This window comes from Megalobrama amblycephala, linkage group LG8 (genome assembly GCF_018812025.1).
Source record: "Megalobrama amblycephala isolate DHTTF-2021 linkage group LG8, ASM1881202v1, whole genome shotgun sequence".
In the NCBI taxonomy this organism is placed as follows: Eukaryota; Metazoa; Chordata; class Actinopteri; order Cypriniformes; family Xenocyprididae; genus Megalobrama; species Megalobrama amblycephala.
In genome coordinates this window covers 31480587-31503295 of record NC_063051.1, presented here as the reverse complement: position 1 = coordinate 31503295, position 22709 = coordinate 31480587, and the positions used below count along the sequence as shown (strand labels likewise).

The 22709-nt window shown below is 36.5% G+C and overlaps 1 protein-coding gene across 5 annotated transcripts in view; it reads right to left on the bottom strand.

The window, feature by feature from the left end:
• Positions 1-8354: 8354 nt before the first annotated feature.
• The window catches only part of cacnb4b (calcium channel, voltage-dependent, beta 4b subunit), a 31524-nt gene continuing 17169 nt past the window's right edge, over positions 8355-22709 (bottom strand). For 2 of the 5 annotated variants that reach the window (XM_048200545.1, XM_048200546.1), the window contains 9 exons: positions 21396-21445; positions 21117-21136; positions 20861-20941; positions 19854-19912; positions 19655-19764; positions 17966-18117; positions 17750-17845; positions 14729-14917; positions 8355-10504 (listed from right to left, as the gene is read on the bottom strand). In XM_048200545.1, coding sequence (XP_048056502.1) covers positions 10220-10504; positions 14729-14917; positions 17750-17845; positions 17966-18117; positions 19655-19764; positions 19854-19912; positions 20861-20941; positions 21117-21136; positions 21396-21445 — 1042 coding nt within the window. In that variant the 3' untranslated portion in view covers positions 8355-10219. Of the gene's footprint in view, positions 10505-14728; positions 14918-17749; positions 18118-19654; positions 19765-19853; positions 19913-20860; positions 20942-21116; positions 21137-21395; positions 21446-22709 lie in introns of all 5 variants that reach the window. The other 3 variants (XM_048200542.1, XM_048200544.1, XM_048200543.1) reach the window with 2 other exon arrangements.

Below are 22709 nucleotides of genomic sequence, written 5' to 3'. Positions count from 1 at the left end.
TTATGCCAGCCCATAATCACATTAAGAACTTTGTTACATATAAAAATCACTGTCCATTTTAATGAAAGCCATATTACGCCTCTGTTAGCACTCTTCACTTGGCACAGGGCATCTATTACAAGTTCCTCACCACACTCCACCAGTGTGCCCTGATGACGGATGGCATTTCACAATAACCTGCCAGTGCTCCAGTGACGCAGAGTTGTTTTGATGTTGCTATTTGATCTTTTTTACAATGTGGTGGAAGAAACAGAGCAAGCTGCTGAAAATGTCAGCTCCGCATTATTCTCCACACTACGAGAGAAATTAAAAAATAGGGATGTGCATCAGGAAGAAGAGGAGGAACAAAAAAGCCAAAAAAGAATACTGTCTACAGTTAAGTGACCTTTTCAATAGCGGCGAGAAGTTGTGGCGAGGTGATGTTACTGTCACCTCTGATAAAAGACGGCAGTGATTGGCTTGTAAAGGTCTCAAACATGTTTGTTGTACTCACAAAGAACAGATTATGTCTGATCGAGTATGTCATGAGTGCTTTGTGTCATAACAAATATTGTTTATTAACAGTTCTCGGAAACTATAACCGTGAATTTAAATGTTTTGTTACCTGTAAGAGATGATAGTGCAGTTCAATGCTGAAATATATAACCATTTAAACATTAAAAATATAAGGGAACATGACAATAAAGGTGTACAATAAAAAAGTAGACATCCTGTCTTAAAAAATAGACAGCCATCAGCATGCTGTCAAATTTCCACTGACCTTTAGACCATGCCTTCAGCAAAACACGTACACCGATTATGGTTATCCAGGATCAGGGAGTCAACCATTTCAACTTCATCATTGAATATTCAATCACTGTGATGGCTTGCATGGAAGGTCAGTAATCCTATCATCTACAGCCATTAGAGGCAAAGATAATTATTGGCTGACACTATACTCAGATACAAGAAAGATTACTGTCGCTGACCTGCAGCTGAGGTGTGTGGTCATTCCCATTTTATGTGCTCTATTATTTGGACTGAAATCTTATCACACATTGAATGCATGTTCACTGTCTACCTGCTTCAATGCACATAGGCTTATTATTGACTCAGACATGAAACATGTTAACACAGCAAATTCTAATGGGTGAACTTTAAACATCATAATATTCACTTATTGTGGATTGCACAGTCTCGGGTTTAGGTTTTAGCCTGTTTTTATGCCTTAAAGGAAAACACAAGTTAAGCTCAACTGTAGCATAATGTTGATTACATAATATGACTCATCACCCATTTTTCTTAAAGAAAGAATCAAAATCAAGGTTACAGTGCAATTTCTATGGAAGATTTAAAAGCAGAATTGTGAAGCTTGTAAAGCATCATGTAAAGCTTACATGAAAGATTTTTGGATTAAAATGAATGAAATTTCATTATTGAATACATAAATATTTGTCTTCTGAACAAAAACTCTCATTGACCTCTTGGGCAGTCAAACCTCAAACTGTAGAGTCAAAAGGGGAAAGTGACAGAGCTTGTGCCAAAACATGATCTGAATCATATCCAACAGCATATATGAGAGTTAAAGGTGCAGTCGGTGATCTGAGAAATGCATTAGACATTAGCCTGCTAGCACTGAAAGCATATGATCAAAGACTACAGAATAACACAAGACCAAGACGCGTCACTCATATTGTTTTGAATGGGAGAAAGTGCAATGCACAATATGGCGGAATAAGTCCCGCCTTCTAAATAAGAGCCAATTGCCGATTGATAAAGTCATTGCATCACTACAGCAGCCGTTAGAAGCTCCGGTTCCTATAGAGACAGTCAGACGCGAATCCTATAGAGACATGCACTTAGGACTGCGCATGCGCATTAGCTTGATCCAGCCTGAATTTATTAGACAGTTGTTGTCAGATTTCATTGGTGATTTCAAAAATGAAATTTAATCGAAATCTTGGCAAACAGCTTTTGAGAATTTGATGTTTCCCCATTCAAAGAGATTGGAGCTGCACTTGCATGCCTGAGAGGCGTTTCAAAGATGGCCGCCGAGTAAAATGACTTGTCTTAAAGGGACTTTAATATGATCCCACCCTCCCTGCAAATCACTGTCCAAAGCCATGCCTCCTCCAAAACACATGAACGTGCACAGACCAGAGAGACATTCACCGGTGAGAAAACTTTACAGTACATTGAGTAACTTTGAAAACATAAAAATAGTTCCTGATTAGACGCTGGGTGCTGCTGTCGTTGAGCTAATCGTGAAGGTACACAAACTACCGTTGCATGAAAAAGTATGGGAACCACTTGCAGAATCTGTGAAACTGTGAATAACTTTAACAAAATAAGAGAGATTATACAAAATGCATGTTATTTTTTATTTAGTGCTGTCTTGAGTAAGATATTTTACATAAAATATGTTAGTCCACAGGACAAAAAACAGCTGAATTTATTAAAATAAAAAATAAATAAAACAAATAAAAATAAAAAATAACATGCATTTTGTATGATCTCTCTTGTTTTGTTAAAATTATTCACAATTTCACAGATTCTGCAAGTAGTTCCCATACTTTTTCATGCAGCTGTACATAAGCTACATTATGCGTTACTATCAAACAAATCAAAATTGAATCATACCTACCTGTCCAAAAGAAATACTGCAACCATGGCATCATCTTTCAGGCCCTTTGACTCCCGCAATTTAATGTTTATGACTCCCAGCTCGGGAACTTGGGTATCAAAATAATCCTGAGCTTCCCAGTAGTAAGACTTGAGAGGGCATTTATGTTCAACTCGTATTTACTCATACTTCTTTAGAACATGAAGGCAGCATGTTAAAATGTGTGTATTATTTTAGCTGTAAAAATGTTCTTATCATTTATGGTCATTTAATCCATAGAATCAGCATTATGCCATAAGTGCTGTAGATTGAGTTAAACTTCTATTGAACCCTGTTTGAATGCAAATATTGCTTTGAACTACTGTAATTGTTAGGATTAGATTTTTAAAACCTCCACAGGGACTTTAGATATTGTGTTTCGTTAAGCGTCTTGTTCAATCAGCAATTCATTATATCCTTGTGCGCTGCCATGTTGGTTAAGTATTCTTCATTCTGTGTAGAACTCAGAGATAAGTAAACCAGGCAGAAAAAGAGGCTGGACATGTGGTAACAGGCTTCGTTTCTTCACGCTCATGTTGAGGTGACTGGACTCATCATGAAACCCAAATGTGTGACCATCTGTGCTTATGTTGCTGTACTGCCATCTCTCTATTACAGCCTGTAGGCTCACATAACAGTTTCCAGTCATAACAGCACACGTATTGTGTAACGGCATTGAAATATACCTCAGCTTCACGCCGAACCCCACCTCCCATGTTAGACTGAATATTACATTGATCAAAAAGATGCATGAAAATCAATCTCTCACTTTTGACTTAATTTTAGAGACCTCTGTGCTAAAAATATCAGATTTTGATGGATCCACACAGAGCATGTTCCAGTCTGCAGCCCAGTAAGTAAGGCTTATATGTTTTTTGATGATGGATGAGCATTCCCTCGGGCCAATGTCAGTGAGAGGAGGCAACACAGCTTATGTAATGTTTATGCTGTTTTTGCCAACAAAAACGAGTTAGGTCTATGTAAGCACTCCTCCATGTTTTGCATATCATTTGCCCGTTCTAGAATCTTCAAAATCATTTATTATAAAACAGATTCATCAACATCATACTAATCTTGTTATATGCCATTAGTAACTAATTTGATCTATTCACAGTAGAGGATAATTAGTTTTGTTTAGTTGGCAGAATCTACACTACCGTTTCATAGTTTGAAGTTAGTATGTGTTTTTTTCAGCAAGGATGCATAAAATTGAATTGTTCTTTCGAACTTTCTATTCATCAAAGAATCTTAAAAAAAAAAAAAAAAAAATATCACAGTTTTCACAAAACAGCACAACCATTTTCAACACTGATAAATGTAAGAAATATACAATTTAAGAATAAAAATTGCTGAGTTGAAAACAACCCAAGTTGGGTTGAAAATGGACAAACCCAGCAATTGGGTCATTTAAACCCAGCGAATGGGCTGTTTTAACCCAGCGGTTGGGTTAAATGTTTGCCCAACCTGCTGGGTAGTTTTATTTAACTCAACTATTGTTTAAAAATTACTGTATTGCTTACTTAAAATGAACCCAAAATATGTTGGAAATTAATGTTTATTAATATGTTTAATAAATTAACATTTATTAATAAGTTGAGTAAATAATAATTAAACATAAATGTTTATTTAAATTGGTTATTGATAAATGTTCACCTTTTGATTATTATTGTTGCCTCTAGTAATTATGTGTCTAATTTTAATTTTGCATTTTAAGCCAGACATATAGTCATTTTTAAACTAGTTGAGTTAAATAAAACTTGCCCAGCACGTTGGGCAAACATTTAACCCAACAGCTGAGTTTGTCCATTTTCAACCCAACTTGGGCTGTTTTTAACCCAGTGGTTGGGTTAAATGTTTGCCCAACATTCTGGGTAGTTTTATTTAACCCAACTAGTGTTTAAAAATGACTATATGGCTGACTTAAAATGAACCCAAAATATGTTGGAAATTAAAAATCAGACACATAATTATTAGAGGAAACAATAATAATCAAAAGGTGAACATTTATTAATAAGCAATTTAATAAATGTTTATTGTTTAGTTATTATTCATTAAACATATTAATAAATGTTCATTTACAACATATTTTGGGTCAAGCAATACAGTCATTTTGAAACAATACTTGAGTTAAATAAAACTACCCAGCAGGTTGGGCAAACATTTAACCCAACCACTGGAGTAAAACAACCCAATTACTGGGTTAAAATAACCAATTCGCTGGGTTTTTCTATTTCAACCCAACTTGGGTTGTTTTTAACTCAGCATTTTTTAGAGTGTAGCATATTAGAATGATTTCTAAAGGATCATGTGACACTTAAACCTGGAGTAATGCTGAAAATTCAGCTTTACCATCACATGAATAAATTATTATTATTATTTTTTTTTTAAATATTAAAATAGAAAACAGTTATTTTAAATTGTAAAAAATATTTCACAATATTAGCATTTTACTGTATTTTTGGCCAAATAAATGCATCCTTGGTGAGCATAAAAGACTCAAAAACATTGACCTGAAACTTTCTAATGGTAGTGTATCTTCTAGTGTATAATGGCACTCAATGAACTTCCTAAATAAAACAAAGATCTAATGAAAATGTGTCATTATTTATTAATTTATGATGCTGTAAATGTTTAATAAAAGCACAAAGGCACTCAAGGCTGTTCTATTGTGAATACAGTCATGGCTAAAGGGCGTGCATGACACACAGCCTCTAATATGTTGTTATTGTTTATATACACTTCTCTTATGAGGTAAAGTATACAGGTTCATTTCTTGAACAAATTTCATTCATATTTCCCAATACTTTCACCAATGATATTGCCTATTATTATAAAAGCTGATTGCGCACTTTTTTGTGTGATGCAGCTCTCCATGTGGCCATTTCTAATATGAGCACTTACCATCTCATTCAAGAGAGAAAACTGAATGTTGCCTGGCAACCACAAAGAGCACTTTCCTTAAAAAGTAACTGTTGATGTAATCAGCAATGCAAAAAGCACTTAATTCAAAGTGTATGCATTAAACAGCAGATTAGCTACACAGGGCTATTGTTATTTTCCTCACATGACCAACTCTATTTAAGAATATCTGGAGTCAGAGAACTGTGATTCGCTCTTTAGCCAGATAACCTTTTCTACGGGACATCCATAACTGTGCTTTCTGCATCCTGAAAGGGGGATTTTTCTGTCAGACTGATAAACAAAGTCATTAATATTGAAATAACACAATATTTTTAGAAATGTTAAACACGTGATGTCTGGGTTCTGGCTGCCACAGAGGGAACATTCTGTCCAACAGCGTCTTTAAAGCATGCTACACTACAAAGTGCCTTTAATCTTTTGATTTTAGAGGAAGGGCAGGGACATATGTCTAGAGGGAGGAGAAAAGGTTGCTAATAGGGGAGAGGTTCATCAGTGACATTCAAGACAATACTGCTCCCTACTGTTCGAAACAAGAATGGACCTTTGTGAGAAGTGTGCATGATTTGCTGCTTGTATAAACTTCCAATCCGAAGGTTGGACACATTTTTTTCTAATATTTTACACATTTTAGAATAATTAAGTCAGAAGTTTTGTAAGTATTCAAATATTCTAATTCTTACTCAAAGTCGCCATCTTGTGTGTATATTAAAGCTTTGCACACACTGTACAATCTATCCATAGATATATATACGTAGATGCCTCATTAGCAGCTGTTTCTATATGTGGTTTATGCATAAGCCATCCGCCATATTGGAACGGTCAAAGCCGGCCCGATACTCTGTGCGTCTGCATCCTATATAGGCTACGCATGTATGGATAGCTATATATGCAAAAGACTTCAATGAATGTTTTTTGCTAAGCTTACACAATACAACGACGGCGTTAGCTAATACATTAAAAAATTGCCATAGTTTAAAAGCCTGTACAATGAGATAATACATAAAACATAAACCAACACATTCTTCTCACCTGTGAAAGGTTATCCCATTTCTCCAGGAATGTAAATCTCCGCGCTTTTTACAACCAGATGCTGTTTAATGTTGTGGCATTATTATATAAACTCGTTGATTTTACAGTGAATGGCGACAGCATCTGAATTGTTGACCTTCCCAAGATGGCGGATGCGTCGATGTGTTGGTTTGGAGCGGTCGTAGATACACTTCTTATGATTCTCTCAAACAACTTCTTGAGGTGCATCCAGGGGCCTGTACCATGAAGCTGGATTAGCTGGCTAGCCAGGTAAATTTCAGATTAGTTTGCGCCAATCCTGGGTTTTAGGTACCATGAAAGTAACTTGACTTTTAGCGGTGTTCATTGCCATAGTAACTTACGCTCCACGGCTAACCTGCTCCGGGGGCAGGTTATGTTCTGGGTTAGAGATTTCAAACTGAAATTGGACCAATCAGATGTAAGCTAAGTGACACTGACACACTCAACACAATAAAGTCACTCTCCCAGTTTCTCTTCCTCCAAATTAAAGGTCATTATATAGTAAAAACAAATATTTAACGATGAAATTGTCTGGTTTTAATGATAATATAATTTATATATGATTTGTATAATTATATGATCTATATTTTTATTAATCCATTACACACACGCAAGTTTAGTGTAACAGTAGTTATAAAGCACTTAGTTTCAATGAATATTAATATATATAGATCATATGTAATATAGGCCTAAACTTCACAACTTTCACTTGCACTGATAGAGAAAGATCATTTCTTTTATTTGTCCTCTTTCACAGACAAGTATTTTTCCATTAATGTAAATGCATTTAAATTCTTCATTTTCAGCGAAAGAGTTTTGAATCACGCTGACTCTCTCGCGAGAAGTGAATCAGTTTATTTATGTTGCAAGGCATGTGATTGGCTGTTTGCCACTGATGTCACGGATTCACGTGCACGCGCTCCACAAACTCAGGATCAAAGCCTGAGTTGACAGAGAAAGTTGATGATCAGCATCATGGTACCAACAAAACCGGATTGGAGTGGTTTGGTTTTGTCAACTCAAAACTAATCCTATAACCCTGAGTTTGTTCATCCACCATCATGGTATAGGCCCCTGGAATGGTTTCTTCTACGTTGGCTAATTTATTTAATTATTTTTATTGCTGTGGGATATTTATAGCTATATGTATTTTACATTTGCATATTTTATATATTATAGCATATTTCTATCTATTGTTAGAAAGCATTTAAACAAGCATTACGATCAAAAGGTTAATATTATGAACAATGACGAATTAATTAAATTCAGAGTCCAAACAACAACAACAACAACAACAAAAAGCCATTTAGAGGCAGGGCAGCTGGAGTTTTTTTGAGGGCACTTTCCTTGGATGTTGTGGCCTAACCCTCACTTTTTTAGTGTTTTTGTATGGTGCAAGCTGTCAGTCCTGTTACCATGATTTTGTACAATATACATGATGATGGAAATGTATCTTTTTGTAGAGCATTGAATAGGTTTTTTTTTTTAATACACTACACTTTTAGTTTGAGCCCTGTAAACTTTCATATAGCCTATTCTGTATGTTAGTACTTTGAGATGCAGTTTATTAACACTTCTGTTTTAAATCATACATACATTTACTTTGAAATCAAACTTCACCTGTTTAATAGTCACTCTCCATATTATATCCTTACCATGGCCTCTGAGATGCCGATAATCCAAGTGGTCCAAAAAAAAAAAAAAAAAAAAAATCGAAAATGAATGAATAAATATGACACAGTTTCAAAATGACCATTTATTTTTTCTTCTTTTCTTTTTTGTAAAAGAACTTAAATACTGCTAGATTTGCCTTTTACACAATTATATTCCATAAAACATTTTTTCTTTCAAATTTGTTATAAATTAAAATGATATGCATGCAATTTTGCATTTCCATCTTTAATTTTCAACTTTCACAAAAAAAGGAAAAACTGACACATTTTTATTCTTTTATCTGGAGCTCAGATGAAGCTGCTGTGAAACGGGAGAGAGCGGGATGACGGGAAGGGATGAACAACGTTCCGGTTTTACAGAGAAGTTCCATCTGATTGTCTCAGGCAGAAAATTCAGAGATTTCAGTTTTTTTTTTTTTTTTTTTGTTTCGTCCAATGGGCATCGACTGCCAAATTCCTCATGTTCATTCATCCTCATTATATAATTAACAGAGAAGCATGCTCATAGACAAATGCATACAGAATGTACTCGTTGCGGTCCTTCGTTTTTCAGAGTTTATTTTTTCCTTAAAATTTATTCTTTTGAAAATGCACAAACTAGCATAAATCAATAAGGCGAGAATACGCAGGCGAGGAAATCCATGGTTTGCCAAGGCCTTGTGACTGTAAGTGTCAGGTCCAGGAGTGAACTGCTTCCACATGTCGAGGATCTACTTGTCCTTGGCCAGTCCCTTTCACCCTGAAAACCTATGAGCAGAAGAACGACGCTTTGCGGGTTTAGTTCGTAGTGTTCGAGATGCCAGCGAGGAGGTCACTGTATATCGACTGAAGTGGGCTGGACGGCAGCTGCTCCATTTGGCAGGGTGGAGAACAGGGTGCCAGTCACTCCTAAAGAATCCCAGCTAAACTAACCTTTTCTCCCTAGAGTTACATTTAGTGCTGATGGTCTTTTTCAGAGACATCAAGCACCCTCGAGAAGAGATGGATCTATCTAAATTACAACGTACCATCATTTCTGCTTTTAAATGATGAAAATGAATCATAAAAAGTCAATGCTTGCTAACTCTACTGAGGACTAGATCACAGCGACACTTTCCTATGTCTTTAAGCTCTCTCTTTAAACTAGAAAATAACGCCTGGCAAGAAATGGGTCCATGGGACTGGATGCAGTGCATCATGCTAAACTGCACAGATGAGTGTCTGTCTGCGGCTGAATCTAAGATTCCTGCTGTTTACGGCAGAAGTTATGTGGAAATTCCTCCGCCTAAGATTTTGAGGCTTTGGAAAACTATTTAAGATTCCATTTCTGTAACAAAAGACAGCTGGCAGTAGGTTTGTGTTCCATTATTATTGAAATGTTCCAGTTCGGCAGCCACTTTCCTGCTTATTGGTCTGTCCGCTCAAGTTATGCACTAATGACAAGGGAAGCATGCGGTCAGGTAACATGCTGGCAATAATGACATAAAGACTAACTGAGCTCCTTATTCGGTTTTCAGGGATCCTGTATACACCCTTTGATTCTCTGCTATTGCTAGCTTCACAGAATATTTGCTTTGTAAGGGCCAACCAATCATTCAAATCCATTTTGAAGTTAAATGGTTGCTTGGTAGAAGGAAAACCTGCCTTTTTGCAACAGAATAGACCAAACAAAAAGTCAAGAAGCATATTAACATGTGAAGGCATAACGACTGTCTCCGATTGCATGTTAAAAGGTCCTCTTTCCCCACGTTGAGCCTCGTATAAGCAGGTGGAAATGCAGGCTTTGGTCAGATGGCGGAGGTTCAGGGGGGGGCTAAACAGTTTCTGCTTTGTAGCTTGAGAGACCTTAACAAAAGGAAAACGTAATGGAAGATGTATACAATTCTGGACAGAAGCCATCTTGGCTCGGTGGCTCTGTGGCTCAGGCTTGGAGGACGAAACGGGGCAGGGTGGCTCAGAGCCGGTGTCGTGAGTCCTGGCTGTAGCTGCCTGGGGAACTGCGATTGCGGTGGGGCTTGTAGGTGTCCTGGTAGGGGTCCTGGTAGCCCTGCTGCTCTTCCATGTAGTGGTGGTCTCTACCGCTGCCGCCGTGCTGCGAGCCAGAGGAGCCCCGGTTTCGTCCCTTGTGCGCTCGCTCGTTGTGGTAGTTCTCATCTGAGGTCATCAGGTTGCGCCGCTCGTTGGGGGTGGAGTTGTCCCCGGTGTGGTTGGCGTGCCGTGTTTTTTGTCCCTGTTGATTCTGATGTACAAGTACCAAATAAAATAAGAGCCAGCAATTAAAGGGATAGTTTATGGAAGCTTGTTTCTGCCACTGAACGTAAAATAAAAAAGGTATAATTGCAACTTTTATGTCACGCATAATTGCGTGATATAACTCACAATCGCGTTATAAAGTTGTGTGATATAGTAGCAATTGCGAGTTATGAAGTCAGAAATGTGAGTTAAAGGCCCAGTTTCACAGACAGAGCTTAGCCTAAGCCAGGACTAGATCTTAGTTCAATTATGATATTTAAGTAGTTTTTATAAACATACACTAGAAAAACACATTACTGGTGATCATCTTGAGACAAAACAAGGACTGATATATTTTAAGATATGTCAGTACAAGTTTCTTTCAGTTACAACAGCTCAAACATGCACTTTAGTCTAGGACTAGCTTAAGTCTTGTCTGTGAAACCAGGGGATAAAGTCAGAATTCTGAGTTATAAAGTCAGTATTGCGAGTTATCAAGTCAGAATTGCGAGTTATAAAGTCAGAATTGTGAGATATAAAGTCAGAATTGCGAGATATAAAGTCAGAATTGCGAGTTATAAAGTCGGAATTGCGAGTTATAAAGTCGGAATTGCGAGTTATCAAGTCAGAATTGCGAGTTATCAAGTCAGTATTGCGAGTTATCAAGTCAGAATTGCGAGTTATAAAGTCAGAATTGCGAGATATAAAGTCAGAATTGCGAGTTATAAAGTCAGAATTGCGAGTTATCAAGTCAGTATTGCGAGTTATAAAGTCAGAATTGCGAGTTATAAAGTCAGAATTGCAAGTTATCAAGTCAGTATTGCGAGTTATCAAGTCAGAATTGCGAGTTATAAAGTCAGAATTGCGAGATATAAAGTCAGAATTGCGAGATATAAAGTCAGAATTGCGAGTTATAAAGTCGGAATTGCGAGTTATAAAGTCGGAATTGCGAGTTATAAAGTCGGAATTGCGAGTTATCAAGTCAGTATTGCGAGTTATCAAGTCAGAATTGCGAGTTATAAAGTCAGAATTGCGAGATATAAAGTCAGAATTGCGAGATATAAAGTCAGAATTGCAAGTTATCAAGTCAGTATTGCGAGTTATCAAGTCAGAATTGCGAGTTATAAAGTCAGAATTGCAAGTTATCAAGTCAGTATTGCGAGTTATCAAGTCAGAATTGCGAGTTATCAAGTCAGTATTGCGAGTTATCAAGTCAGAATTGCGAGTTATAAAGTCAGAATTGCGAGTTATAAAGTCAGAATTGCAAGTTATCAAGTCAGTATTGCGAGTTATCAAGTCAGAATTGCGAGTTATAAAGTCAGAATTGCGAGATATAAAGTCAGAATTGCGAGTTATAAAGTCGGAATTGCGAGTTATAAAGTCAGAATTGCGAGTTATCAAGTCAGTATTGCGAGTTATCAAGTCAGAATTGCGAGTTATAAAGTCAGAATTGCGAGATATAAAGTCAGAATTGCGAGTTATAAAGTCGGAATTGCGAGTTATAAAGTCGGAATTGCGAGTTATAAAGTCGGAATTGCGAGTTATCAAGTCAGAATTGCGAGTTATGAAGTCAGAATTGCGAGATATAAAGTCAGAATTGCGAGTTATCAAGTCAGAATTGCGAGTTATCAAGTCAGTATTGCGAGTTATCAAGTCAGAATTGCGAGTTATAAAGTCAGAATTGCGAGATATAAAGCCGGAATTGCGAGTTATAAAGCCGGAATTGCGAGTTATAAAGTCGGAATTGCGAGTTATAAAGTCAGAATTGCGAGTTATAAAGTCAGTATTGCGAGATATAAAGTCAGAATTGCGAGTTATAAAGTCGGAATTGCGAGTTATAAAGTCAGTATTGCGAGTTATAAAGTCGGAATTGCAAGTTATAAAGTCAGAATTGCGAGTTATAAAGTCAGTATTGCGAGATATAAAGTCGGAATTGCGAGTTATAAAGTCAGTATTGCGAGATATAAAGTCAGAATTGCGAGTTATAAAGTCGGAATTGCGAGTTATAAAGTCTGAATTGCGAGTTATAAAGTCAGTATTGCGAGTTATAAAGTCAGTATTGCGAGATATAAAGTCGGAATTGCGAGTTATAAAGTCGGAATTGCGAGTTATAAAGTCGGAATTGCGAGTTATAAAGTCAGTATTGCGAGTTATAAAGCCGGAATTGCGAGATATAAAGTCGGAATTGCGAGTTATAAAGTCAGTATTGTGAGATATAAAGTCAGAATTGCGAGCTATAAAGTCGGAATTGCGAGCTATAAAGTCGGAATTGCGAGTTATAAAGTCGGAATTGCGAGTTATAAAGTCGGAATTGCAGGTTATAAAGTCGGAATTGCGAGTTATAAAGTCAGAATTGCGAGTTATAAAGTCGGAATTGCGAGTTATAAAGTCAGAATTGCGAGTTATCAAGTCAGTATTGCGAGTTATCAAGTCAGAATTGCGAGTTATAAAGTCAGAATTGCGAGTTATCAAGTCAGAATTGCGAGTTATAAAGTCAGAATTGCAGATATAAAGTCAGAATTGCGAGTTATAAAGTCAGAATTGTGAGTTATAATGTCAGAATTGCGAGTTATAAAGTCATAATTGTGTGATATAGTCGCAATCACAAGTTAGAAACTAAAAGAAAAAGTATTTTTTTCCTCAGAATTGGACTTTATAACTCGCCATTGCGAGAAAAAAGTTAGAATTGAGGTTATATCTCGCAATTCTCATATTACAACTCACAATTCTGACTTTATTTCTTGCAATTGTGTTTATATCTCACAATTCTGAGAAAATAAGTGAGAACTGCGAGATAAAAAGTCGCAATTACATTTTTAATTTAGTGGTGGAAACAAGCTTCCATATATAGTTAACCCAAAAATGAAAATTCTGTCATCATTTGTTCCAAACCCCTATGAATTTCTTTCTTCTGCTGAACATAAAAGATGATATTTTGAAGAATATTGGTAACCAAACAGTTGATGGGCCCCATTGACTTCCATAGTATGGATAAAAAAATACAGACATTTGGTTACCGACATTCTTCAAAATAACTTTTTTGGTGTTCAGCAGAAGAAAGAAACTCATACAGGTTTGTAACAATTTGAGGGTGAGTAAATGATGACAGAATTTTCATTTTTGGATGAACTATACCTTTAAGTGTTGTGAGCATAAATAGCATTTTTTTTTATACACTACCATTCAGAAGTTTTTTTTTTTTGAAAGAAATTAATACTTTTATATATAGCAAGGATGCATTAAATTGCTCAAAAGTGATACTAAAGACATTTATAATGTTACAAAAGATTTCTATTTCAAATAGACGCTGTTCTACATAAAATATATAAACAAATTGCCATTTATTTTAAAGAAAGATAACATATGAACACTTTTCAAGCAAAACATTGTGTAAAACACTTTAAAGGGATAGTTCACCCAAAAATAAAAATTCTGTTATCATTTACTCACCCTCAAGTTGTTTCAAACCTGTATTAATTTATTTGTTCTGTTGAATTTTTTTTCCCTACTATGGAAGTCAATGGTGCCCCAAAGCGGCCTGGTTACAAACTTTCGTCAAAATATCTTCCTTTGTGTTCAGCAGAAAAAAAAACAATCATACAGGTTTGAAACAACTTGAGGGTGAGTAAATGATGACACAATTTTCATTTTTGTGCGAACTATCCCTTTAAGTTTCAAACAATAGATAAAATGATCAAAATTATGACAAATGTATTTGGATATTTTCTGGTTGTCAAACCATAGTTGTGATGAGCTACAGCTGGGACACCTGTGCGAATTTGAAGGGAACTGACTTCATACATCCAAAATTACCTTGGCAAAAGTTGGTAATTTAAAAAAAAAGTTGTGAAATACATTAATACATTTTTAAGTGTCCAAATATTTTATAGGCCCACTGTATAAGGTAGTTGACATGTCCTGCAGTGACATGAACGACTGCATTCAAAACTATTTTTATACAACATTTTGCTAATAATTTTAAAATTATTATATATTCAGATTAATGGCCTTTAATAGACTAAATCAAATAATTACATAAAAACTTTGTCTTATTTAAAATGAACTAGTGATTAACCAGTCAGGACATAAGGTGACTTTTTCCTTGCACATTCTTAAACATTTTGACCAAATATCTGGTTGCTGATTAAAAAAAGTCTATGGACACATTATGTGTTAAATAGCCATCTCTGTGTGTGTGTGTGTGTGTGTGTGTGTGTGTGAGACTGCGCACCTGCAAGCCGGATATGGCAGATGTAGTGTAAGGGGCCAGGGCAGCAGGGCCGAGGTTCCTGCCCAGCAGAGGGTTGAGTGGGGTACTGCTGGAGGTGTGGGTGGCCTTCCAGTACGCCTCAAGATACTCAGCCAGGTGCTCACATGCGTCTTCCAACTGATTCTCATCCAAGATGATGTCAAACATCTCCTGTTAAAAAGGAACACATACATGCCACACACAAATGCATTCAAAAATGGGTAACACTTTATTTTGAAAGTCCACTTTAGACATTTTACTAAGTAACCATGCAACTACATGTCTACTACCAGTCATTAGAGGATCAGTAGACTGTCTTTAACACTTTATTTTAATGCAGTGCATAGACTTTATTTGGGCGGGCCGCCCACGTATAATAACGGCCGCCCAAGTATATTTGGAGACACATTTTTGCTTTTATTATTTTTTATACTTTTATATCCGCGCAAGATAATGAAACCATCCGCGATCGATTAACTAGTCGTTTCATACCTGCTCGTTACGTGTGTGTCAGAACTGTTTACTCCCACTGACATTTCCACGGGTGCTGCATTTTGCAAAGTTGCGCGTTCTACAAGCTCGCGCAACAGCGCTTCAGTCTGCTTCAAAGTGATTCTCAATCAATGAAAAGCGCAGATTTATGCCAAGCGATTGCTAATGAACTCAAGTTGATGAATTATTACAAAGTCTACTTCATGGCCTTTATATAAAATGTTTTAGACGATTGTAAGAATCTGAAGGATTAGCCTGCAATAGTACAGACATTTCAAAATAAGAGTCCCGGTGTATTTCGGGCTTGTTTATAATTAAAAGTCACACGTTAAGTTTTTTCTTTTTCTTTTGGGCATTATTGGTATTTTGGTTACACAATAAATTGTATTTAATTTGATTTCCATTTAATTCATAGTAAATTATTGTAGTCTCCCCCACAGGAAGAAAAGACTAAGACATTATTTGACACATATATTATTAATTTTATAAATTTTACTAGTAAAATCTGTGTCCCACTCACTGAGAGAGACACTATATGACAGCAAGGAGAACATAGGAAAAGGTGAACCATTTAAATGCTGTAATTTTGCATAATTTACAATGCATAATAATGCATAATATTAGTATGTAATTAAATGTAATATGCTATGTAATTAAAATTAATTTCAATAAATAAAAATACTGTTAAAAATCACACATTATTTGTTTGTCACATGTAGTAGACCATTTTTGTGCCGTGGGTAATAGGAGGATTTTTCGCCCGGCTACCACCGCAAGTATATTTCAAACCTGTGGGAAGCACTGTAATGCTCCCCAAAACAGACACTCTACTGACTATAAGTAACTTTGCAAGTACATGTCAACTTATTCTACTAACCCTAACACTAACCTAACAGTCTTCTAATACTCTAATGACAGTTAATTGACATGTAGCTGCAAATTAATGAGTTAGTTGACATGTAGTTGCAAAGTTTCTTATAAAATGTAACCTTGTAAGAATGCATAAAATCTGTAGTCATTTGTGTACTTCCATATGTGTATGTTTGTACTAGTGCTGTCAAAATTAGATTTAATAGCGTCACGTTCGGTGACAGCAGCCTAATAAACCAGTTGCTGTGATGTCTGGCATTAATGTTCATCAAAGAACAAAGAGAACAGAAAATTGTAGCTTTAATAAGGATTAATCTATATTTCATTTATAATTTATGCAGTGAAGACTGTAAAGTGTTTGATAACTTTATTCAATTTATATACACTATCGCTCAAAAGTTTGGGATCGGTAAGATTTTTAATGTTTTTAAAAGAAGATTTGTCTGCTCACCAAGGCTTAATGTATTTAATTAAAAATACAGTAAAAACAGTAATATTGTGAAAAATTATTACAATTTAAAATAACCGTTTTCTATGAATATATTTTACAAAGTAATTTATTCCTGTGATGCAAAGCTGAATTTTCAGCATCATTACTCCAGTCTTCAGTGTCACATGATCCTTCAGAAATCATTCTGATATGAAGATTAGTTCCTCAAGAAATATTTGTTATTATTATCAATGTTGAAAACAGTTGTGTACTTTTTTTTCAGGATTCCTTGATGAATAGAAAGTTCAAAAGAACAGCATTTATCTGAAATACAAAGCTTCTGTAACATTATACACTACCGTTCAAAAGTTTGGGGTCAGTAAGAATTTTTATTTTTATTTTTTTGAAAAGAAATTAAAGAAATTAATACTTTTATTCAGCAAGGATGCATTAAATCGATCAAAAGTGACAGTAAAGACATTTATAATGTTACAAAAGATTAGATTTCAGATAAACACTGTTCTTTTAAACTTTCTATTCATCAAATAATCCTGAAAAAAAATATTGTACACAAATATTTTGTACAATTGTAAACAATAAATGTTTCTTGAGCAGCAAATTGACATATTAGAATGATTTCTGAAGGATCATGTGACACTGAAGACTGGAGTAATGATGCTGAAAATTCAGCTTTGCCAAGACAAGAATAAATTACATTTTAAAATATTTTCAAATAGAAAACAGTCATTTTAAATTGTAATAATATTTCACAATATTACTGTTTTTTACTGTATTTTTAATTAAGTAAATGCAGCCTTGGTGAGCAGACGAAACTTCTTTTAAAAACATAAAAAATCTTACCGATCCCAAACTTTTGAGCGGTAGTGTATATTTACTACCTGTTAGGTAGGCTAAGAAGTTATACTATAATGTTGAATGTCTATAATTAATGTAAAAAATAAAAATAAATCAATTTCACAGAGACATCAGTAGCAATGTTAGTATCAATGAAACTGGCCTTCATTCATAAAAAGATGCCATTAAACAAATATACTGTCTTTAAGTTGTTTCTACATTAATTTGGACTAACTGTGAAATTATTACAATATAAAAATATTAAAAATCAATTAATTACAGAAACAATGTGTGATTAATTAGTTAATTTTTTGAATGGATTGACAGCACTAGTTTGTACGAAAGGGAAGACGCACCGGAGGACACTGTGCTAGTTTATCTGCTGCTACGAGCTGTACATTGAGGTGTTTACTCTGCGACTTTCCTCTGGACTTGATGAGCCGCTGGAGGACCTGCAGGACAGAAGAGTTGGTTACACAGCAAGAACAATAATTTCTATCAGATTTTGATGTTTGGTCTTTCTCTAATGAAACACTAAAACCATGACACAAGACTGTCTGTGAATGTCGCACCTTTGGCGAGGACACTTTGACATGGACGATGATGGGTGCTAGTGAAGTCTTCAACAGCTGAGCAGGATGGTTGATGGTGTCTGCATCCAGCACAACCAGCTGGAGTGAGCGAGCTAGTTCAAATATGCGCTCAATCTCGCTCTGTACCTCAGCTGTACATGCATATCACACAGAAAGTTAGAAATTAGTTTAAAGTTTGCACACTAACAGAACAAAAAAAACAATAAGGACTTGAAGTGACATTTGAGAATGTGGTTGTATATGATTGTATATTGCATTTGATGGCAGCATTTCAGATTAAAGTGCCCCTATGTATTTTAATAATTCCTAATTTTCTTTTGGAGTCTCCTACAATAGGTTTACATGCATCCAAGGTCCAAAAAACTGTTTTATTTTCTCATAATATAGACCCCTTAATCGCCTACGTCACTGTGACATCACCGCTCTAGCTGGAGGCAAAACATAAATAAGAACTCATAGCAGGCGCGCTAAAAGTTTGAGGTTTTGACTTTAAAATGTCGTCTTGTTGTGTTTTTGGCTGCCAGAATAGAAGGAACAGGACTTTTGGTTCAAAACTAAAGTTTTACCAGATCCCGGCACACATTCCTTCACAGAAATCAAAAAGATAATTGTAGTTGAATGCAATACGGCGTACAGACTGGACGGAGACGATCATAAATAATGCTCGTGTTTGCAGTGCGCACTTCATATCAGGTAAAATAATCGATGCATATGTAATGGTGTGTTGGTTTTATCTAGTACAAATCAGCAAGTTTCTGTTTTATAGGTGAAAATCGCCAACTTTCAGCGCACTAGCTAGCTTAAATGTTAAACAAACATACAGCGATAGATGTGTGTTCCATCCTTTGAATGGTCTCTTAAAATAATCCACATTGCTAGCCATAATCATAGTTAGCGCAGCGTTAGGTTACATTAGACAATAAGCCTTGACAAAATTCCCCGAACCATCCTAAAGTAATTCATATGTTGTCTAGGAAATATCCAAAACTTAAGTTAATTTATAAAAATAGCTGTCACGGTCCCACAGAGTCAGTGACTGTACATATTCGGACAGTTCTGAACCTTCTTCAGCATCTATGTTTAATAAATCCCTCCTAAAACATGCTAGCTTACGCTTGTCAACATTGAGTCCAGCGTCTCTTTTTACCTCCAGCTAAGCCCCGCCCACCAGGAAACGTTGCAATGTTTACAAACTTTTAAGGGGTCTATACTTGGCAGCATTAGCACTTTTCTCACAGTGTCTGAAACGGTTCGATAAAGGATTCGGTCTCTCTAAAAACCTCCTTTTCGAGAGCCTACTCTGCTCTGATTGGTCAGACGGCCCAGTCTGTTGTGATTGGTCTACTGCTAACAGTGCGTGTCGGAAACAAACCGCCTAATACCCTGAATTTCAGCTCCGGAGGCTTCCTCAGTGCTTGCACTCAGTGATACGAACGCTAACGACGGCTTTCCATATCAATTCCAGCACGAGTCCGTTTAAAGTGCATGCAAAGTGCACAGAAAACAATGTCTTCTCAACATGTCAACAACACAAACCAAACTCTTCCAGTTTCAGCAACTACAATGTTTTAAGGGGGGGTCAAAGTAGAAGCATAACAGGGGCACTTTAAATTTAACCCGGAATATTTCTTTAATAACCCTCATGTTTAGGCTCTCTCTATGTCTTACCAAGACTGGATCTGGTATTTGAGCGCTCAATAATGGCTCTCTTGCTGGGATTGTTAAGCACTGATCTCTTCGCCAGTGAGATATCTGCCGTCACGCGTGTGATAGTTATCCTAGGATGATAAATATATTATCTGTAGTTGTATAACATGATATTTTGAAATGACACTGAAATCATCTATAAATCACATTTGTTACTTACCTGCCATCAAACCGGTGTTTCAAGAAGTCAAAAAGAGCTTTCTGCATCATATCAGTGACCTGCAAGAAAGATATGAAGCGTATTTGATTTTGTGATTTAAAACATCTAAAAATAACATTTGTTTGCATGTGCCATGTTTATGCTTATTAGGGAATTGTACTGTAGCTGATCAACATGCTAATGTCAAACTCAAAAAAACCATCGCTTCAGAAGGCCTTTATTGGATGGATGCATTTTTTTTGTGCTTCAAATCTCGCCCCCCATTCAGAAGAGCCAGGATATTTTTAAATATATCTCATATTGTGTTTGTCTGAAAGAAGATATACACCTAGGATGAGGCTTGAGTGTGAGTAAATCATGGGACAATTTTCATTTTTGGGTGAACTATCCCTTTAAGTATGCCTCATCAATGCATAAACTTGTGACCAAGCAGATGTGTGAATAAATAAAATCCTTACAATGAAGCAAATCCGCTTTTAGTTACGCCTTATAAATTGCAACGCAAAGGAGCTCGCTTTCCTTATTCATTTTCTCAACTTCACTGTCTCGCCTCCTCTTTGTCTCTCACATGCCTTCTTTCTTTCTCTCACCGATTTCCTCCCTCCATCACCATTCCTGCTCTTCTCTCCCTTTTCTGTCTCTTTCTAATTTCAAACCGTGCTCTACTTTCTAGCACTGACGTCTCCTGGACCCCGGAAGGTTGTTGCCGTGGCAACGGAGCGGCGGAGAGGAGGAGTATGTTTTTGTTTTCTCTGTGTGAGGAGATGGAGAGACTGGAATAGATATTATATTTTGCTGGTATCAATAACGCAGAAAATGCGCACACACAGACATGCAGCAAGGCATAAACAAAGAACGTCAGCTTTACGGCCTTGATGGAGGAATTTTCTGTTCGATGTTATTTTTTAATGACGAATTCACTGATTCGCCTAGTAAAAACTCTCCAGATCGATCTTTCACAAAAGCATCTTTCTGTCAAATTTGAGACATCATTTGAGACGACCCACCTCATATCCTTTCAGGGATGGACCAACCAGCACCACAGGCCTCATGGAAGGCACGACATCATAGGGAGTCACATGTTCAGTCTGCATATGTGATCATAGGCAAATAACAAAGAACAGCATAAAGGCCAATGCTTCGTTTTTAAGCACAATAAGTTTAACTTGAGAGGTATTTGTGTTTAAGACAGCGGTGACAGTCTCCTCAGTGACTGGACAGGAGGGTTAGGTGAGGATTCGTCCATCCTCTGGACACACTTACCACTTTCTGTTTCTGCTTGCCTGTACAAAGAGAGGGAAAAAAAAGAAATTCAGAATAAAGTACTGTCAAGTTGTTCAAATTTGAGAAAGTCATTCATGGTCCACTGTCCCATGCTCACAAGAAGCTGCTCGTTTGATCTCTAGCCTTACGCAGGACAGTGTTGAAGTAAAATCATCCACTGACGTATTGCCTACGATTCCGTTTTTATTTTTTCGGGAAGATTCCTGTAACCCCACCCCCATCTCCTAAAGCCCCACCCCCACCAGATCATTGGCTCACCTGCTGACATCACATCCCCCAAACTGGAGGAGGAACTTCCACTGGACTTACTAAAGAAATGAGCAGACAAACAGAGACAGAGATAGAACAGTTTTAGTCTGTGTGTCCAAACACACAAGCAGACTTCTCTAAATCTCTAACTTTAATACTACATGCTATAATCTCTCATTTCTAATAGCGAATGCATAAAACCTGGTCTGACCCACACTGATTCTACGTCATTGTCCTTGTACTGTGACCTAGAACTGATGCTTCATGTAGAATTGTTATCGATAGTCACCTTGGTTCGAGGGTCAGTCATCCGATTTCAAACTGCGAGCTGGTGTCACCTAACCTGATACCCAGTTTTCAACAAATCAAATGTCAAACAAACTCCCTCATAAGTTGATGCTGGGTCTCTCATCTGGTAGTCTCAGCGTCAGACAGCCCACCCGTGGACCTGGTCTGATGCATATTTTATACAAAAATGGCAAGAGCTCTCCAAAATTTCAAGATCGAATCTAATTAGTTTCAATGCAGTTTCCAATGTGCAAACAATTTTTATCAGTCTACCTGGAAAAAAAGACTTGTTTATATCGTACCAGGCTGCGCATTCATACCATTAAATCCTTAAAAGATATTCAGTTGAGACACTAAAAATGTATATCCTTGTGCACAACTGTATATTTTCAGAGTAATGCCTGTATTTATTTCTTCAGCTCTAGTGCTACAATTACTTGCACATACTGTGGCACCGTTATTTGAAAAGGTCATTTTGTAACACTCTCTACTATACTTGTATCATTGATTTAACATTTTAAATATTTTCCCATGGTTTTAATTTAAATATTCAAACAAATTCAACAAAACAAAACAAAGACAAAAAAAAAAAAAAAAAACACCTCAAAGACAAAAACAAATGACGACTAAATGCTCTGCTTTTTCAAACAGTCTAAGTGGGTGGTTCTTGGCCAGAATAAACTGCACTGTGGACTAGATATCGATGTCAATACTGAAAAGGCTGGTTCTGGTACTGCATTACTGTAGCTAAGGAACTGTTTACACCTGGTCACTTCATGCATTTTCTCTGATCAGACAGCTATCCGATCGTGAAAAGACCAGGTGTAAATGCCCTCTGAAACGCATTCGCAAAAAAAGAAAAACATTTAGTCCTGGTCTGATTAACGTTCAGATTGGCAATTTTATCACCGAACCAAAAGATACAGAACCTAAAAAGGCACAGCGACACGTTCACAACCTTGATTGGTCGGATTTTATGACGTTGCCTATTTTGAGACGGAACTTACCGAACATCCAAAACAATGCTGTGTGTTG